The following is a 21,098-nucleotide window of genomic DNA, read 5'->3' on the forward strand; positions in this document are numbered from 1 at the left end:
ACAGCTTGTGACGTAAGGTTGAAATAAAGTAAGATAAAGGTTAAAACAACTATCATTCCATAAAGAAAATGCTGATTTGTGTAAATACTGGAAATAAACCAGGTGTTTTATTAAACTGAGACTTGTTTCTAGTATAATTGGTGTTTATGTAATATTTCTAGCATATTCTATAATAGGTTCCACTTTGAGGTATGTGTATGTGTGGAGGCATATTGTAGTAAATGGTGAATCGGGAAACAGAGTGTGCCTTTTGTCACACGTTCTACCTGGGTTTTTATAATCCTTCCTGTTACTTTTGCATTCTTTAAAAAAGCTATTGTTGCAGCATATAGCTTCATTTCAGATTTCTTTGGGCAGATAAAAGTGGAAGATTTTAGTTTCTGAATACATTTTCATGTGGAGATAGGTAAAATGGTTTCTGTTGAGAAATAAAACAATAAAGAGCTCCAACATAATTTTGTATAACTTTATATGAGTGAACTATGCATTTTTAGCTTCTTGGCACTTGAAATATGAGTTTAGATATTAAAAGACAAAAGCTAAAATTGATAGGTCTAAGGTAATATTAATTATTTCTGTCTTAATGAAGGATCTGTGATCATTTTACATGCATTGTTTTTGCTTTGTTATAGATTGCTAATTTACCTTCTACTGAAGACTGGAAAGACAGAATCCCTCAGAGATTAAAGGTTAACAATTCAGATAGGAAGGACTTCATAATTGTATAAATTCTGCTTAATTCTGATATGTAGAAGATAGGAGAAGAATAATGCTTGTCTCTAGCAAAAAGTATCTGAAAGCCCTGAATCCTCTGCAAATGCAGAGTTCTTTAGTTGTACTTGACTACCCTTAATTTTTCTAGCCTGAAAACATGAACTCTTAAATGGCATAGGAGAAGAGACAGGGAAAATAGCTGTCAGATCTTCTTATGAACACAGATCTTTGTCACCAGATGGTAGAAAAGTGATCAAACTTTTAACTTTATTTTTTAATCTTTTGAATAAACGAATCGATATCTATTATCAAAAGCTTTGTAAAAGATGAACAATGTGTTTTCTTTCTTTTTTTCTAGCACTAGAAAGTTTGGGGTTTGGCTCCTATATCAGTGAAGTAAAAGAAGTCTTACAAGAATGCAAAACAGTAGCACTAAAGAGAAGAAAGGCCAGTTCACGCTTGGAGAACCTCGGCATTCCGGAAGAAGAGCTTCTAAGGCAGCAACAGGAATTATTTGCAAAAGTAAGTGAAGCAATACTTGTACTTGATGAGGTTGGAATAATTAATGCTCCAGATCTAGTGACACAAAAACACATGCACACCTCAAGAAGTATCCCCTTCCTTGTGAATTGCTGTGGCATCTAAGATGCTCTTGACCATGGCCTGTCTGAATTGGGAAAAGTGAAGTCAACAAATAAGATGCTGCTACTTGTTACTTCTGTGATTTGACATATAGGACTTTGTATACAAACAAATTTTGTACTCTAGGTTTAAAAAGCATGATTTTTTGCTGCTACTTAGGTATTTCCATTCTATTGTAGAGAATACATTAAGAATTACTTGGCTGAGGAATAAAAGAATGACAACTGATGTTCTAGGAAATTACCAGTTTTGATGCATTAAAAAGTGAAAATATCTTTTCTGTTTCTGGCCATTAGTGCACAAATGTTATTTCTTAGGCTTTGAAAGAAACATTTAATCGTTCAAAACTTCTAATTTGTCCTTTCTCATCTTCCTTTACTCTTGGCAAGACTCTAATTGGGTGAATTCATGCATAAATTTTTAAAGAGGCAGTTTGGGCATAGGAAGAGCATTTGCCTGCAAATACTGTGCGCATGCACACACACATTCCCCTTCATCCCAGCCTTTTCCCCTCCCAGCCTTCCCCCCTCTCAGCCTTCCCAGATAGTTTGTGGACATCTCCAAGTTTAAATGACTAAAAGCCAATTTTATTTATCTATCTTTCTACACCATCTTTCCCTCTACTATTCTAGTAATTTGACAAGACCATCTCTAAACTAAGTGATGTGAAAATTATCTTGGATTTCTCTTTCCTTTTACCCAAGGCATGAGTCTTATTTTCTCAGTTTGCTTACTTTAATTTCCTCTGGTGAAAATGCTTATTCAGTTATGTGTTATCATGTCTGATTACTGTGAGCTTCATTCCCCTTCGCTATACTTGTATCTTGCCGAAACAATTAATAACTGTTGTTTTTCATATTCCAACTTGCCAACTATTTTAATCTTAATTACATGATGAATTTTAAGGCATTTAAAACTTCAGCATACCACATAGTTATTGTCAGCATTAAGTGAACTAGTTATGATAAATTCATGTCTGCCTAACTTTTGTTTGACTGTACTAACATTGGAAAGACCAATATGGCTGCTTCTGGATTAAGGGTGAGATTTACAAATAATAGTCAGTTTGATACTTGTTTTTTACTTACTATTGTGTTCAAATAACTTAGCATGGTGTACAAAATAAAAAAGCAACAAACAAGGTGTGTTAAGGGAATACTAGCTCCTGAGTAATATTTAAAAAAAAAAAAAAAAATTAAAAATGCTGAAAAAATGCCACCTTATGTAAGCCACACTTTATCTAAGGAATGACGCCTTGAGGTATGTTCTTTTTGAATTCTATAATAATTCTACCATGCCTTAATGTCTAAATTAAGGCAGTGCATGCAAGTTTGACAAGATTGTATGAATAATTTTTTAAAATAGTCTTTGGTAATATAGAAAATCTTTGCTTAGATTCAAAGATGGCAGTCTCATTTTTCAAAAATACTAGTTGTGATACACTGTTGGAGGTACTGTAATTATTCTTAAAAATAGTTACACAAGTGCATGTTCGTTTATTTGTGCGAATCCTGTTAATATTCTAGAGCATGACACTAATGCTGACTTCTTGCTCTAGTTTTAAGATACTTGCCTGTTAATGTTATGAATGTTTGATGCCGATAGCTTGGATGATTGTAAATATTTGAAGTCAGTGGAATGGCTTATCCTGATGTTCATGCATGTCTGTAAGTTTCTGTGCCAGACAAGGGCCTTAACAGATTTGGGGTTTTTTGAGGCTTCCTCGCTAAAGTTCATCTGTGCAATGAATGAGTGAAGTTTACCAGATGCTTATAAAGCTTCTTAGTCAATACAACTCAATGGAATTTTTCTTTTTTTTCCATTTTTGAAATGGCTAAGTGATATCATTATAAATACGGCAGTGAGGGTAGGCACTGACAAAACGATCCATCCAGTGTGAAGTGCTGAGCCTCTGATTTCTGGTGCATGCATGTGCATCACCTCGTTGAGTGTACAGTAAACTTAATTGTGGCAGGGTCCGTAGGGAGCCCTGTTGTTATGTTTGTGCGTGATAAATATTTATGCCTCTCCTATGTGTACAGATGCTGCTGTCTTCCTTTGTTTAAAACTTTACAATGTCTTAAATTGTTTTCCAACCCTTGTAACCTCACTACCGCTTGAAGTTTGAAATACTGAAAAGTCTTCATTGAGAAGAGATTTCTACCTCTGTAAAAGTATTTTCTTTTAAGGCTAGAACAGACTGAGAAAATGTGACACTTCTTATAATAATGGAAGATTCCCTTTTTTTCACTTCGCTAAGTAGATAAACGGGTTTTGGTCATTTTCCAAAGCATCATCTTTTGGCAACTTGAAGTTTGCAAAACTAAAATTTGTTGATGCTTTGGGAAAAAAATAGGAAAATTCAGTGAGTACAATGGGATTAGAAGGGAAATCGTTACATTTTTAGTGATGACTTAAAAGTAGAAAAGTAAAGAAGACTGAAGATTTTTAATTTTAAGAACTTTTTCCTAATGTTCATTCAAAATAGAAATTTAAGTTTTTAACTTCAACACAATTGAGTAGTATACTGTTGAAATCAACAGTAATTGCTGAAAAATGAGTGAAAACCCTGGATAGAAAAATGAGAGCTCACCAGCTGAACTATTTGAAATGTTTTGTTAGAACGTCTTGTACCTTTCAGTAAAGGACTGTACCTTTCTGTAGCAAAGCCATCCTCAATCTGCATACCTGAACTTGAGAAGACCTTACATTGCTCTGTTTTCCAAAGATTGCTTAGCAAAGTAAGATAATGTCTTTCTCTATGTTTTTGTAATAGCGTGTGTCTTTGTGGTACAATTGGATGATTTCATAATTGCAAGTTTTGGTATTTGTAATCAACAAAGTAGAGCTGTTCTCATCTCAGAACTGTGATTAAATGTTAAGATCCCTTGAAATTGAAGCCTAAAATTTCCATTGCTTTGCCTCACTTAATTTTTACGTTAGGAAGTGGTTCAGCACAATCCTTACAATGGAACTTAACTACACTAGCTTCTGCCTCTTGTTTTTGTAACTAAATCCTCCAGCTGGTGGCCTCTTCAGAGGAAGAGAGAATATAGCTAAACATCTTGGTACAAATAATTAAGGTACTTCTAGATGTGTTTTTATATGTACAATTAATAAAAATTATACAAAAGGAATCTGCAGGTGCAGATAAAACTGCTTTTAAAGATAAGGTGCTCTAGAGATTCTTCACAAGCTATGTATGGCCTTAACAATTAAATTCATGTCTTTAGGCTAGACAACAGCAAGCAGAACTGGCGCAGCAGGAATGGCTACAGATGCAACAAGCAGCTCAACAGGCACAGCTTGCTGCTGCCTCAGCCAGTGCATCCAATCAGGCAGGATCCTCTCAGGATGAAGATGATGAAGATGATATCTGAAATTCACCAGCTTAGTTTGTCTTTACTAAGAAATATTTTTCCTGCACAATGAAAACAGTGAAATGAATGCTTACCTGTAAGTTTGTATGCATCATGGACTGGCAATTGGTATTCTAGGGGTGTCTGCTGTTGTGTGCTGTACATGTATAAACTGTCTTTTTTTGAACTCTTGAAGATTTAAGGTTCAGTATCATATCAACTTTGGATTTTTAATGGTGTATATGGAAATTTTAGATAGCAGTGCGTCATTTGATCAATAAACAGTGTTACAATAAACAACGAATTTATAAAATATAGTGAGATTTATACAAAAAGCTCTAAATCCACATTTGCATTTCTTCCCTTTTAACTAAACTATAAAATCTTACATAGAATTTTTAATTGTTTTTTGGGGGAGTGGTACAGTAGGCATAATCTGTTAATGGGGAAAAAAGCAGAGTTCAGCATAGTAGAGTCTGAATTCTTAGTTCTTTTTAAAATGAGGATGTATATGGCAATAAATATTATATATGCTCAAATACCACACTTGTTAAAATTTGAAAATGATACATTTTCACCAAGCTAGGAAAAGGTATGTTTAATAGGAGTTGTACAAATTCAGTCATTTTTTTTGTATAGGGGTGAAAAAAGTAAACCCATGGTTTTATTATGACATCCTTTGACAGTTCTAACCGAATATTTCACTTCAAAGACTGCCTGGTTTGAAGAACTAACTCTTTTATTATTTCACTCCAGTTTAATGTTAACTGTTGTTGATGGTATTTCGTAGTCCAGATCTATTCATATTGTTGAAATACAAAGCTGGAACTTGATGAAACAGAATTGTTTTAGTTCCACTGACGTAACTGGGAATGATTAAGTATTCAAGCCTATGAAGGCAAAAGCTGAAGCTAAGAGCATGCTTATCATAAAAGAGGGAATTTATTTAACCTTGATTAGTCATTGTTGTCAGCATAATGCTAACATTCTCCAGACTAGATTGCCACTGGATTACTAAAATACCTTGTTGAAAGATAACATTTTCTTCATTCAAATTGGTTCGTAGGTAAGTCCAGGTTTTTGATAAACTATTCCCCAAGAGTGATCAGCAATACATGGAACAGAAATGATGTAGTAGTCCTTTTGATAGTTGATTTGAAAATTCTATTGATTAATGGATGAACAGCTGTTCTTTGTGTTGAAATAAAGCACAGTAGTGTCCATTGCTGAGTTTTAATGTGTTACTTGAAGTAATACTGGCATATCTTCTGGTACACTAATCTGAGCAGACTAGAAAAGCCACTTGCATGCTGCTGTAGATGATCCAATAGCTCTAACAATGTGGATTGTTTTATTAACTTATGTCCTCAGCAAGTTGCTCTAGTTCGAATTCTTGAGGAGGGCTGCAGCAGCCTGTTTGCATAAGGATGCAAACAGAAAATGGTGTGCCCATTTTTACGTGAAGATCTGAACAAGGTACAATTGGCCTATATTCAGATCTCAGTCACATAGTGACTTTTGATATAAATTTGAGATACATTGAGTTGCATATTGAATAAATGTGAATACTTCCCTAAATGCGTTAATGCAGTGAAAACTCAGAAAAGTATTTGTTTGAATGTTTAAGTTTAAAAAAAGAAAAACAAAACAAAAAACCGTTCATGGATACTATATGAAATAAGTTAGGCAAGGTTTGACCGAGGAAGTGGTTTTCTGTAAAGGTTTAAGTACCAAAGGTAGAAAATCTAGTCTAGTGATACAATGTTAATGTGCAGTGTTGGCTTTTCTAATTTGTACTGTAACACCTTCACACTTTCTATTTTAAATGAGTCTTTTCCTTTTAAATAATATTAGGTATATTTTCACACCTTTCTTTTCTGATGCAGAATTCAGGTTAACATTTTACTGCATCTGGTATGTATGGTGTAATATGTTTGGATCCTTGTGACCTTTCTTTTGGACCTTCTTGTGCTTTTTCATATGCTGTATTCTTCAAGCAATAAAATTCTGATGTGTTTTTATAAAATTGCTTTTATATTTAATGAATAGTGTGTCTTCTTCATTGCATTTATAAAGAAAAAAGTTAAGACTACTTAAACTCTGCTGTTATTTTGACCCACTGAACATTTCTTGTGACCACAGTCTTTGCAACCTGAGTGCTGTTGGATGGCATTGCTGTTCACTGGGGTTGTTAATGCTTGCAAACAATATTTCTGGGCTTGACCTGCTCTCTTTCCTCTTGGGAGTTGCATTTTCTGTATATGCATTTTTATAACCTGACCTTCTTAACTTGAAAAGTTGGACAAACCTACTGAAATACTTTGTTTAACAAAGTGAAAGACCACAGGCAGAGTCTGGGGAAATAAGAATATATGTTAGTCTCCTGTTGAATTAATTTCACATAGATAGTCTCGTTTAGAGACTACTTCACTTATTCAGCCATTCCACCTCACGTATGAAAAGTAAACTCTGGCAGTTGCAGGGGGAGAATCTTCACTGATCTTTCAACAAACTAAGAATTTTGTATTACTTTCCTGTTGTGCTTCCATGTACTAGGTGTTCAGTGAAGACAAGGGATTTCTGAATTTGTGGTAGCACTGATTTTTTTGGTACACCAGATACATATAGTGTAAAGTTTGGTTAGTGAACTATATCGTTACTTTGTCTCAGAAGAAACATGTATAAGGATGTGTCTGTTTCTTAAATATTGAGTTGATGAGATTATCTGTGGGTTTTCCATAATTATTCTGACAGTCTGTTTCAGAGTGTTTTCACTAAGTGACTTTCTTGCGAAATCTTTCTTTTCTGTTACTTTAATAAAGCGTATGTCTGCATGACATTGTGGATAGTGAATATAGTTGTATTTACTACACTGAGGTACTTTTAAAGGAAGTGTCTTAAGGATTCTAAACATCAAACACTTAAAATGGTATTTGAATTTCACTACTGAAATGTGGCTAGTTGAGTTTGGTATTGAAACACTGGAAAGGAATTTCTGCAAGAATGGAGAAAATCTCTGAAAGCTGCAATTATAAATGGTGCTCTTCAGGTTTTGTAAAAGTACCTCCATTAGGGAGGACTCTGTGTAATAATGCTTGTGTTGATCTTTTCATAATTTTGCAACAGTGCCAAGTCAAGGGCATGAAGTGACTTAATGATCGTTGTGGGACAGCAAAACCCTAATTCTGAAATGTATACCTCATTTTAGTCTCCCAATGTTGGATTGCGATTTTGTGTAAACCATGCACAAAACAATGTGGAAGAAGGAGTGTAATATGAAAGGTTAAGAATGCTGTGGTTAAATTTACTTTCGGTATTACACCATTAACCTGTCTAAGATGGAAAAGTTTTACTTTGCAGCTTACACAGTGGGAGCACATCAGTGGGATACTGGCCAGTGTTAAGATGGATTTTTGCATACAGATAAATTAGACAATCTTTGATCCTTTGGACTTGCTGAAAGTCTACTCAATGAATGTGCCATCTGCGACTAGAGTATGCTGGGTATAACGCAGTGATGAAAAGGAGTGTCAGTGAGGCTTAGCATAGGCCAGTTAAGGTTTGCTAGTTCCTTTTCAAAATATGTTTGTGCTTAGTTTGAATATTTTCTTTTCCCTGATTGAAATGATTGTTTTTCTGCTTGGTTCCATGCAAGCATATCTACAGAAATGAGTAATTTTGAGAATTTAATAATGGCACTGGAAGTAGTTTTCCTAGCTCTTGGGTACACGGGGCAACAAGTATGCTAGAGCTATGCATTCTTGGAAAGAAACCGATCCAGTGAATGCTTGAATTGGAGGCTGTTCTTTTCTGTGGTACTGTGCTATAATGCAATTGAGCCAATACTTGGGGAGTGGAGTTTTTAAAGCAAAATGATTAGACAGTGAATCCAATTGGATACGCCAGGTCCCATACATCAATCATTCATAAATCCCATAAGCATGGGTTTTGCTGTGTGGATAAGCCTAGCATAAACTTGAATAACCTAGGGTAGAAATACGTAGCAGATGATGCCCCTGCCTATGTTGGGAAAGGGGACATTTGATCTTAATTCTTCATGGCCGTGATTTATTGTCACATCAACTACAGGAATACAACATGAAGACTTCTATCCCACAGCCTGAACCAAATGTTCAAGTAAGGATTGACAGTACTTGCTACAACCTGTTTCCTTTTTCCTGAGTTTTAAATGTGAAGAGCTACTATGCTTTACATATTTGGAGTGAAGATTTATAAGAGGCATATTAAATTATGTAAAGATTACATTTAATTTTGAGTCTGAATGTTCATGTGGTTAATTTTTGTAATACTTTAGAGATTTTTTTTTCTTGTTTCAAAGAAAGTCATGGGTATTAAACTAGAGGCATTGAACGCTGTTTTCATTTGTGTCAAAGGTGGAAGAATCTCCCCATAGCAAACCCTTCTCCTTCCTCCTCAGCCACCACGTAGGATAACTAATGTTGTGGGAGTAGTAGTACTGCATGGTGTAACTTTGAATGATTTCCACACTCATTTCAGTAGGATTTAGTCCAGTTTTGGTATTGGTTCAATACAGTTACTAGTCAGTAATCATAAACATTTATATCTTCAAAGCATTGTACAAGCATTAATTAGGTGTAGGCAATGTTACGCTGCCCAATGTAATAATGTAGGTATTTGAACGGCCCTTGCTGTGCTTTGAAGTTTGCACTTTCACATGCTACAGAACTAAAAGGTGGTGCACTATGTAGAGGAAAAAGATGCTATCTTCATGTCAGACTTCATGGAAGGGTGACTCATGTAGAGAGCAAGTAATTGGGAAAACAGACTTGTTATAAAAGTCATTGTCAGAGATGAAAGCATTTATTTGTAATAGCACAGTGCTTGGGATTGCTGGTTATGGGCCAGGACTTGGTTTTATTAATGTTGTGTTCAGGTTTCATTCTGTCACCTACAGAGTGAAAAACCACAGCTGAATTAGAAATCAAATTCAACGTCCTTTTCGTTTCAGGTACGAATTTGTTTTCTCAGGCAGCAGTGTAATCCATGGAAGAGAACTAAATTTATCAGGGCAGTGGCAGTGTTAGTAATACAAAAATTCTGAGAGTCTTCACCATCCCATCCTGCAGTAAAGGAGACTTCACGTCTAAAAATGTTAGGACATCTACAGGAGGAATGAAGGAGGAATATAAGCAACAAAGATAATTTTTTTTTTCCTACTGTAATGCAAACAGCATTACAACTGGTACAACTTTTCATGCATAGATATTTATTTTTGACAGGTAAAATTCAAAACTTTTAAATAAAAAGACAGTTGCATCTTAAAATATGCGCTTCTTCCATATTCTCTGATGGTGTTATGTATTCTGTACCTATGGTAATTTAAGTGTCTGGGATTGCTGGGTAAGTTTTATACAGCTGAACTCGTTACCCTTAAATTATGAATAACTTGTTAATTTCTTGTTTTCAATATGTTCTAATGTTTTGAAACTTGAATCTGTTGGAAACAATGATGTTTTAATTTCTACAAAAATTTTACAGTTTTTGAGGTGCTTACAAAATTGTTTTTAAAAATATAGTTCCAAATAAAATTTAAACAAAACGAAAGCTTTATAAACAAATGAAATTATTTTATCTTAATATATTGTATCATTAAAATGAAAGGGGCAATTTTTGACTGAATGTGAAAAAGATATTTATTCTACCTGCAGGATGTGAAAACACAGGGCTAAACTGTCACTGCTGTTAGTGAGTTATCTTTCCCTATTTTAAAAGTGTTAGTTGATGTTCTGAGACAAAAATCGCCTCTCAAACTTTTCTCTCAGGAAAATGATGAACTGGCTTCCCTTCACAGATGAAAAGGATCTAGGGCATGAATCACACAGTCCTGCGGGAACAACTATAGTAGCAGGCAAGCCTGGAGGGAGAGGGCATTTTATTGATTGCTTTAACTGTGCTTTTGCTTTAATGATGTGAAAAAGGGATTGAGACTTGGACGTTGCCCTAAAATGAAATCTCTGGTATTGACTGTGTTATAATAGCATATTTAAAAAGTTTCCCTTTTGTGAACGCAGAATAAAGCTTCTGAATGTTGAAATAGATTTTTCATACTTATCTGTATTTGGTTATATTTTTGTAACCTGCCTCAGTGGTGTATATATTCCAACCAAGAGGGGCAGTTTAGTCCTCAAATTTAGTCAAATTTTTTACTTGGTGCTGAAAATGGTGCATTTTTTTAGTATGGAAAAAAGGTCTTAGGAAATAATGACATAACTTCTTTTTGTGGACTAGCTATTAAAGGCACAAAGGTAGTAGCAACACAACGGAACCCTTATGTTTTGTGTATTTCATTTTCAAAAATTCATTAACTGAGGAGATCTGGACATAAGGAGAGTACCCAAAGTAGCGGTAAATCCAACGGAGAAAACCCTGGCTACCAGAAGATGGGTGCGTTAGGGAGGACAGTGTATATTCTTCCCTTTGCATCTCACTTTGTCTCAAGGGAAGAATATGCAAAAACAAAGCGGGGTGGGGGGAAAGACTCTTACTAGGATTCAGCTGGCTACCTGTTAGGTTTGATCTGCGTTTTAAGTCCAAAGAGCAAGTGTTGGTCTTCAAATTTAGTTAAATAGAGCTCCAAAAACGTAATGTCACAAAAATAAAATTCCTTCCTAAACAAGTGATTTCTTTATTTTTGGTTTTGTTTCTTTGGGATTACTTGAAAATTTCTGCAGTTAGTTTCTGATCAGAATCTCACTTGGGGCAAATAAGAATAATAAACAGAGTTGTAGCTGTCTTTATTAATGTGAGAGGGAGACGTGGAAAGGTAATTGATTTGCTGAGTGGGATATGTATTCTATGCACAGCACACTGTTCTCATTCCCATTGTTGATTTATTTACTGATTCTGGTTATTTTAAAGTGATTAATAGTGGGAGGGAGGGAGTTTTCTTGGATATGTGAATTATTCTTGAGTTTCCTTCCAGACTGTGATCCTTTGACAGTTTTTTCATGCACCAATTAAATGTGGTATTATGCAATGTGGACATCAACTTTCTCATGAGAAAAGGAGGAACCACCACAGATGTAAAATAAGAAGGGAAGGACACCTGAAATTAAACCACTGACCACTGAAATGAAATCCTTTAAAGGAGGGAAGTCAAGACCTGCAGTGGTATGGAAGGTAGGACAATCAAGGGACATTGGCCGCCTCAGTTTTAGATTAATGTAACTCATACCTTATTCAATGAAATGGGATCTGATTGATTACAGCAGAAACAGGTTGGTATTATGTTATACTGGTTGTTCCTTCGCTTGCCAGCAGGCGGCTGTCAAGTTCAGGAAATGGGTTTCAGCTGACTATGTTGGAACTACTGAAAACCTCTTAACTGAATCTTACAGTCTATGGTGATAATTCATGAACCAGTTTTAAATTAAAACTCCTTTAATGAGATTAACCAGTAACCCAGGATACTGATCATGTTCAAATGTTAAGGCAGATTTTGCACAACTGCATATATATTTGTGTTTCTGATCATAATTCTAAGTCGATGATAGTAAAATATTTCAGCAAGTCTGAAAATGAGTGGTGCTGATCCTTAGCTACACATTCATCCACTATTCATTTTTCTACAGCTTGAATTAGTACCATGACGCAGACTCTCCATCTTTCAATATTAGTACAGTATGTCAATCCATACACTCTGCTTGAAAGCTGCTAGCTAATCGATGCAGATAGCAGTTACTATTCAAGTCGTTGGTTATTATCTCAAACTAATAATCTTTATGGCTGTAGGTAATACGGTAATGAAATACTTTGACTATCAGAATTCACCATAGCTATACCTAACTCTGCATGTTAGATACAGCTCCATGTTCTTTTAATGTAAGGAAATGTGCGTGGATGGGGTTGGTGGGAGAATCGAGAAGACATGGGTTAGGTGAACTGGAGATATCAGAAATTAAGGTAGCAAAGCCCTGGAGTTTATGGTTATGTTTTGATATAATTCTGAAAGTATGTGCAATGAAAGCAAATGGATTTATAGTATTCAAGCCGGTGATGCAAGCATTAAAGAATTGAAAATCATATTTTGAGATCATGATTTATGGGTATTCTCTGATATTTTGTAATTGTCCAGCCTCCAGCTTGAGATACAGTTGTATGTTATCAAAAGGAAATGCTAAGTTATCATGTGATAATCTTACTTCACTGGAAAAAAGCAAATTCCTGTGAAATAAGAGGCTGTTTGTACTTAAAATATTGCTAGCTGATGCTGATTGACACCACATTTCCTCTGCTACATATGGCATGGAAAGATGCGCTCTTGGCTATAGCGCAGGCAAAAAGAGTGAACACAGGATATTTCATAAAAGCAGATGGAAGTTCTCATTTTCCTCCTATTTATAGCTGATGTAAGTAGTGTCCTTTCGGTTCTGTTTTTCAATCACTGGTGATGTCTTTCTGTTTTGCTTGCTGAGACGAGAGAAAAAGAAGAAACATACCTTTCTTCTGCTATATAAAATGCGTTTCAGTACAGACTGGAAAAGATGGGGGGGTACAGTTCTTCTCACAAAAATTCAGAGATGGGAGAAAAATTAGAATTAGGTCACCCTAAGGAGTGGCTGAGGCTGCACTAAGTGCAGTTTTCCTTCTGCCTTGAAGCAGGGATGGTGTGGTCTAATATAGTTTCCTGCTAATTTTCTGCTTCAAAAAAAGAATACTCAGAATAAAACTGTAAGTTTATTTTGCCTAATAGTTGAAATAGGAACCCAGTGGAAGTAAGCCTCTAGTCAGATGCACAGCTACAAACTCTTTGCGTACTGCTGGTTACGGTTAAATAACCAGCCTCTGGGAGAGAGAGGAAGTCTGGAGAACTTGGCACAAGTTGAAGTGTCAAGACACCTATTCTTTTGTCTCAAAGTATTTCCTGAGCTGTAAAGTAATAATTACCCACTCACCACATGGAGGCATTTATGATCATTAATATTTTTTGAAATTAGAGCACTTAGACTGCTGGTGATAGGGGAAATACATGTGTAAAGGCAGGGAGGAGCTAAATTCTTTTGGTTTTCAAGGGAAAAGAGATAATACTTAGGGTTTTTGCAACACTTCATTTTCTTTGTGGAGTAAAAATCCGATTTTAATATGACAAAGAGACTGCTGGCTAGCAGAGAAAAGGATTAATGGCACCTCACACTGAGAAAGAGATATTTGGAAGTAATTTGTTTGGTCCTGCTGATTTCTGTGGCAATGGAAAGCTAAGCTGCTTCTCTCTTTAGAAAGTGTGCCCACAGGGAGTGCCAGACAGCTTTTCTGCCACTCCAAATTAATCATGCAAATTGTTGTTCTGCCAAGATAATATCCTTAGGTACACTTGTAAACTCAAGTACATTCTGTTGAGAAGTGAATAGAATTAACAAAATATATAGCTATTGTAATAACTGGAATTATGTGGATTCAGTCTAGAAATAAAATCAGGCAGTTTTCTTTTAAAGCCTGCACTGATTAGTCAATGATGGGGAAAACAGCTAAATATAACAGTAAATTTTCTAAGCTAAAAATAAGTTGTCATCATTTTCCAGAAAATGCTAATGGTTTACAAGGACACTAGAACAATGCAATTTATCATGAAGCCTTTGCTGCACGTGAAAATTACTTAAATATGTCCTTAACGTATTCTTGAGTCCCTTTAGTGAGACTTTTTTTAGTTGTGTTCCCCCCCCCCCCCCCCCCCCCCCCGGACTAATGTTTTTAAGGATGTGACTAGAAGAAAAAAAATCTGTAGGGTAGTAGTTTTTTAATTACTTCTAAGCCTAGGGCCAGTTGCAATCCCTGATAACGGAAACAATGTAAAAATTCTAAATGATTGAGAGTTATAATGTTTCCGGCAATATCCTGTGGAGATGCAGTAGTCTCTTTCCCTCATCTTACAGCTAGGTCATTTCACATCCTGAACTGCTAAACTGGAGGAGAGCACAGCTCAGTATATAGATGGGAATCTCCTGAAGCAAGGGTGTATGCAAGCAGGAAAAGGGCCTAATGATGACTGATGTCAGACTTCTTGCTAAGCTGAAACGGTAAGTGTTATGCTGCTAAGACTTCTGTTTTATTTTTTGAGAGGTAGAATTTGATTTGATCCCATGGTCTTAATTAATATATTGTTTATGAATTCCTGGTTCTGTGATAACTTAAGTGCTTTTTGTCTTTTAACTAACTTAGAACCAATTACCTTTGTAGTTTATTGTTGTAATGAGCTATGATCTTCTCTTTACTGATGAAACGGTGGCTCCTAGTTTAAGTAAAGGTGAAATGCACATCTCTGTATGCATACCTGATACATATTATGTACTTCTGTTTTTGGAAAAAGTACAGGTTGAAAGCAAACTAAAAATCAGAAACCAATCTTGAAAACAGTTGTGCCCATATTTCAATTCAAACACTAATAAAGCCACTGAAATCTCTTGGCAAGAAATAGATTTTGCACTAAATGAAACTGTATAAAAGGCATTGTGAAGGTTTTTATCCTATATTGCACAAACTTTAGAAGTTTACATTGGTTTTTTATGTTTTAAAATAATAGTATGTCCAGATTAGATTAAAAAGTACTTAACTACTTTTCCAGGAATATTGGAAGCAATCATTCCTCCATTTCCCTATAGCATTATTAATGTTGTCCAACTCTCCTCAATCTGTTTCATTTAGTTTACCTGAAGAAGCAACGGCTATCAGCAGTATCTCAGATAATTGTGGACTGTATCCTTTGAGTCAGATTTTGTGCTAATTCTCTAGAGGTGTTTCTGCATTGCACAATGAAGGTCCAAGATCTGAGCTAGTTGTGAATGAACTGATACAGCTAAATGGTTCATCATGCTTCCATGCAGAAACACTAGGTTGGGTCCCAGGAACACTATGTTAATGTGTACAGCTTCTGGCCTCATCAGCTTTACTTCCCAAGTCTAATTGTTAACCTCTGAACATGAATAATTAGCCATACTGCAGTAGTGCTCTAATGCAATGATACAGTTTCCTATTCTGATGCTAGTTTGTTCAAAGCCTGTTCAGTAATATCTTTTGATTGCTTCTCTTTATAGAGTACATATGCTCTTAAAAGGTGGGTATAGCCCAGAGTCTGCTGTGATAACACCTATCCTATTTGACACAGTATTTCAGAGCAGCCTCTCAACCTGTTCTGGAGGTTGTGAAGTTAACCAGAATCTCTGCAACATCGTCCAGCTCCTGACGCTTGCTTTACCCTAGGGCTTTTAAAGATTTTTTTTAGAGAGATGTTTTTTTTAAAGATGTTTTTTAAAGATAGCTGCATGGAAAGAAGGAATCCTGTTTGTCCTGGGAAGACCTCTCATTAGGTAGAATTTGGCTTTTTAAGCATTACTGAGAAGCTAACTATTGTATTTATGTACCTATGATACAGGCTGCAGTTTCCTTCTCCTAAAATGGCTAGAGATCACCATAAAACATTCAATTTTGTTATATTGCTCTGAATTGAAAACAAATCCTGACATGTTGAGAATGTTGGGCTTGCACATTTTGAAGAAATAGGAGTAATTAGTTAATTCTTAAATTAGAGTTAAGTAAAAGAACCTGAGGGTTCAGGTATCAACCAACCACAAATATAAAAATATATATATATTAAAAAAATATATATATGTGTTACACTTTGAAACTCTCTTGATGTTTCATGCAATGAAAGGCCAGTATTTCAAATTTGAGTGCCAAGTAAGTGCCTGGCTTTCAAAGCTTCTGGATCCATAGACCCAGAATTTAGGATCCATTTTCCAGTAGATTAATTTTCAATACTCCATTGGAGCTTCTAAGGTTGAAAATTGTAACTCAAAAGTTATTTTTTAGGGTTCATTTTTAGATATCTAAGCTCAAACAATTGGAAAGATGAGTTTTCCTGAAATGGTCAGAAAGTGAAAAATCCTGACTCTCCTGAAGCCAGCAGCAAATTTCTAATTCATTTAAATGGTCAGGACTCTCACCCCCGGTGTTTAAAGGTTCAGTGTACATTTATTTCTCAACATTACACTTTTTTAAAAAAAGTGCCAAATCAGGCTTCCAAAACCAAAGGTGCCCAGATTGTTGGGTGCATTTAGAAACCTTGGTTAGGACACAGTAGAATATGGATTAAAGCACAATTCAAGATTTTTAGATCCCTTTTTCTAAAATTATTACATATGTAGCAAGTTATAGCATAGGTATTAATTTAAAAGAGATATATTAAAAAGCATATAAAATGAGCAAATTCTTTTAATTTTTTACTTAATTATGTTTTGAACCAGGTTATCTCATTATATCATATGATTATATTTTTTGAAGAATCGTATAAAGGTGTGTGGCAAACTGGTAGCTAAGCAAAAAGCTGATTGAAGTTCACAGTGTTTAATGGAAATTATTTTTTCCTAATCCTGAAAGGCATGCAAGTTGAGTGAATTCAAATATATATTTATTCATCATTTTTATAATTTATTTATTTCTGCTTCATTATCCGAACCCTCAACATGTATTCTGCTTGGTGAGTATTTTCAGTAATGTATGCAATCTACAAACTGAGTTAATGTGTCAGAGTTAACTGAACTGTGCCCAGGTGTGGAATTTAATCTTCAGTCTAAAATTTGGGGGTTATATGACCACTGTCTTGCTAAAACATACATGTAGACCACCATAGCATGTGGCATATTTACTCATTTTGTGGATCCCCACAGACCAAATGCATGCCTCGTGTGTGAACTAGCTTAAACATTTCACTCCAGAAATTACATTGTTGATGTGTGATCTCATGTGCTTATTTTGATAAATTCTGATGTTAATATTATTCTAATACAATAATTTTATATAGATCCAGAAGAACTTGCATTTTCCTTTCATATGGAAAACAGGACTAAACCTAAATTGCGATGCAGGCAAACATTACCTGGAAGGTGACTTGGAAATGAAAAAGTAATTGGATTTAAGTAATTTTTTTTCCATGATATAGACACTTAAGACAGCAGTATTTTCACCGAGTCTTTATTGCAGTCTGTAAAAATGGTTTTAAGTTAAAAGGAGAGGAAAATCAAGAAATTGATGCTTTGAGAGGGGAATTTAATTCAGGTGGCTTTCAAAGCCTTTCCTTTCTATTAGTAGCTTCGTAACAGACACTTTGGTGCAAAAAATCATCTTTGACAAGGATTTAACACCCCTCTTTTTCTAGCTGCTGAGGAAAGTCCCTGTTACGGTCATTCAATGATATGTTTCATCCATCAAAAACAGGTTATTTTTTCTCAGATGCCAGCCTCGCATTTCCTAACTTCTTATTATTTACTTACACATCGGGGCGGGAAGCTTCCCTGTTTCTTTCTTTTCCTCGCTATCGTGCCAGGTGAGGAGGGTGCGAGGCCCCGCCGGTGCGCAGCCAGGCAGGCAGGACTCCCGCCTCTCCCGGGCGTGAGTCAGCGCTTTCCCGGGAGGAGGCCTCGCAGCCGGGCGGGATACAAAGACCCGGGGCCTCGTTGCCGCCTTCCGCCAGGCGCCCCCCACCCTCCTCCTCCTCCTCGTTAATGAGTAACGACGCAGCCGCCAACGGGAGCCGCTTCGCACCGTGACACCCCGCCACTCCGCGGCCGTTGGGGGCTCCAGGGTTCGTGTGGCGCCGCGGGAGGGAGGCCGGGCGCCGACCTCGCCGCCGGGCCTCCCCCTTGAGGCCCGGCGGCGAGGTCGGCGCCCGGCCTCCCTCCCGCGGCGCGGCGGCCTCACCCCGTCCCGTCCCCCCGCCGCCTCAGCCAGGCCCGCCCCTCTCCCAGTCTCCTCCGCGGCTCCCCCCCCTCCCTGAGCCAGGCGGAGCTGGAGCTGGGAGCGACGTCGTTCCTTGCCGCCGCTGCCTCTCGCCTCTCCCCAGTGACCGAGGGCACCGGCGCTGCCCGGCCGGGACCCCTTCTCCGGCCGCCGCCCGACTCCTAATCCCCGCCGTCGCCTCTGCTGGAGCCGGCACTGCCCGCGGAGCAGCCATGAGCTGGGGCACGGAGCTGTGGGTGAGTCCCGGCTCGCCTCTCATTGTGTCTGGGGTTCGCCGCCTTCCCTTGTCTGCTGAGGCGGCTTCCCCGGGGAAGGCGCGGAGCGGCCGGAGCTGAGGCGGCCGCCGAGGCGCTTTGTTCGGCGCTGGGGCGGCGGGCACCGGGCAGGGGGGTCGGGCAGGGGGGGCTTGGGGGTGGGGGGCGAGGCGCTGGAAGCGGCGGAGGGAGGTGGCGTAAGCGTTGGGGAAGGGGGAGCTAAGGAGGGGCTGGAGAGGCGGGCGCTCGGCGGGGGCGGTGGGTCGGGGAGCGCCTCGTCCGGGCTGTGGGTGCGCGCGCGCCGCCTCGCGCGGCCATGGCGCTCGCCGCGGCGAGGGTGGGGGGGGCACGCGCCGCCTCGCGCTCCACCGTTCGCCCGGTAACGGTCGCAGCAGGTCGGGCTTCTTTGTGTGCGCCCCCCGCTCCCCCCCGCCTTACTCTGAGGCGAAAGGAGGGCAGGGCTCTCGGTGCGAGACGGCTGGGGCCGGCGGCGTGCTTGGGGGTGGCGTGGGGCGGGGTCCCGGCGCGGCTCGGGCAGCGGCAGCGGCCCGCACCGGGCACCCTCTGGGCGGCGGTGCCGGGCGGTCGCAGGGCTGCTCCTCTCCCCAAAACCACCGGACTGCTCTGACGAGTAAAGCGTTTTGAGCTGTCGCTCCTAATTGGAAGTAGCTATTACATAGCTTTGTCTCTAAAAGTACCCCAAAACGTTGGCTAATACATTATTGGTTTTTTGTTGTGTTTTTTTTTTTTTTTTTTTTTTTTTAAAATACGAAGACTTGGCAGCAAGTAGACAGCGTCTGTGCGCGCCTGTGTCTGCATTGGGTTAGATCTTTTTTTAAACCTCCACTCCTCCTCTGAAGGTTTTTTGGCTGTGCCGAGGGCAATAAAGAAGGGGCTTCTCCCGGGGGAATCTGCCGGAGCGAAGCACAACGATGTCTGTTCGCAGGCAGTTGTGGGATGTTTTATTTTCTCTATCAGATTTCCTGCTGTTGCTGCTATAACTGGAGCTGACACTGATCGTGGGAAAGCTTAAGCAAAAAAAATTATAGTACCAAGGAGGGTTTAACGTTGCCGTTTTAAATGCTGCCTGCCCTTCGTTTATTTGCTTTTAAAGACCGAAGACTGTGAAGCACAGACACTTGCGCTCAGAAAAAAATTTACAGAAAGCTAAACATTGCAACCCAAAGTCTATTTAGGAACTCTTGACTTGGACCTAGAATTATTTTTTTTTTTTTTTCATCTTTTTTTTTTTAATTTGAAGTTGAATTAAATTCCTTTATCAGTAGCTTCTAGTACAGGGTTATTAGTCTCTAGAGGAGCAAAGATCTGCGCAGCACTGAGACAACTAGTTGCCCGAGTGAGCTGAGGAGTAAAAGGCAGGCTGTGGCATCGCGGTCAGAGTATGTGGGTGGGGTATAGGAGTTATGCCAGTGGAGCTCCTGAAGCCACCTGAATAAGTTGTGTCTGGCTATGCAAAATTAAGATGTAATAGCACTGCATGAGGTGTACTACGTGGAGAAGCCTGATTTAAAGATATTTAGGGGTTACTTTAGTGTTTTGTACACCTTGTACTTAACGAGGATTTATAGGCATGATGAGAATTCAGATAAAATATGCTTCTGAAGTACTGACAGCACTGCTGTAACAAAACTGAAATATAAAACTGTAATATTAACAGTAAGGAGTAACTAAAAGCCATGATTTATATTGGCAGCACAAGTGTGTCTTTGTAGCTCATGCTTGTATATACTTCAGATGAGAGGTTTTGGAAGAGTGGGGGTTTTAGGAGAGTGCTGAATTTTCTTCTGTAGGCACTTGAGTATGTATCGTTTTACAAAGCAGAGTTTTGCCTTACTCATCTCTGTTCATTTTAGCAGCCTCTTGATTTTATTTTCTTTGTTCAGCTTGTTAAATGACAGTTAAGGTTTTGTAGTCTATCTTGTATTCAGTTTTGTAAGAGAGTGTTTGTCTTCCTTATGTGCTTAAGAAATACATACTAAAAGGTGGATTTTGACCTCAGACTTCCTTTTAATGACAAGCATTTCATTCAGTGTCAATGAAACTAGCTGAATTTTATCTAGACCTACTATATGTTGTTTCTTAAGTCACTAATTCTTATGTGTTAGTTTGAAGACATAACGCCAGATTTTTAAGCTAAAAGTTTTACTGCAACACTTTTATTTCAGCAAAATTTAATATACTTTTTGCTTGATATCGGGAGATACCTGCAATTCTACACTAATGAGGTAACTGCATAAAATGGTCTGTTTGTAACTATACAACTAGGCTCTGACAATACAAGTTTTTTCATTAAAGTGTGCCTTTTAAGTGGGTTATTTTTTTCTGCCGAATCTAATCA

General features: G+C 38.0%; 1 protein-coding gene and 1 long non-coding RNA gene across 12 annotated transcripts in view; both read left to right on the forward strand.

The window, feature by feature from the left end:
- Positions 1-21,098, forward strand: part of LOC142084967 (formin-binding protein 1-like) — an 81,468-nt gene that overhangs the window by 5,304 nt on the left and 55,066 nt on the right. For 6 of the 11 annotated variants that reach the window (XM_075156319.1, XM_075156320.1, XM_075156316.1 and 3 more), the window contains exon 2: positions 1,073-1,236. In XM_075156319.1, coding sequence (XP_075012420.1) covers positions 1,073-1,236 — 164 coding nt within the window. Of the gene's footprint in view, positions 1-1,072; positions 1,237-4,589; positions 5,939-18,409; positions 18,722-21,098 lie in introns of those variants that run through there. The other 5 variants (XM_075156322.1, XM_075156324.1, XM_075156325.1 and 2 more) reach the window with 2 other exon arrangements.
- Positions 10,149-16,343, forward strand: LOC142084969 (uncharacterized). Its single transcript, XR_012674508.1, has 3 exons — positions 10,149-11,876; positions 14,627-14,770; positions 15,396-16,343. It is a non-coding gene; the product is annotated as an uncharacterized LOC142084969 (long non-coding RNA).

Source organism: Calonectris borealis, chromosome 8, assembly GCF_964195595.1.
Source record: "Calonectris borealis chromosome 8, bCalBor7.hap1.2, whole genome shotgun sequence".
NCBI lineage: Eukaryota > Metazoa > Chordata > Aves > Procellariiformes > Procellariidae > Calonectris > Calonectris borealis.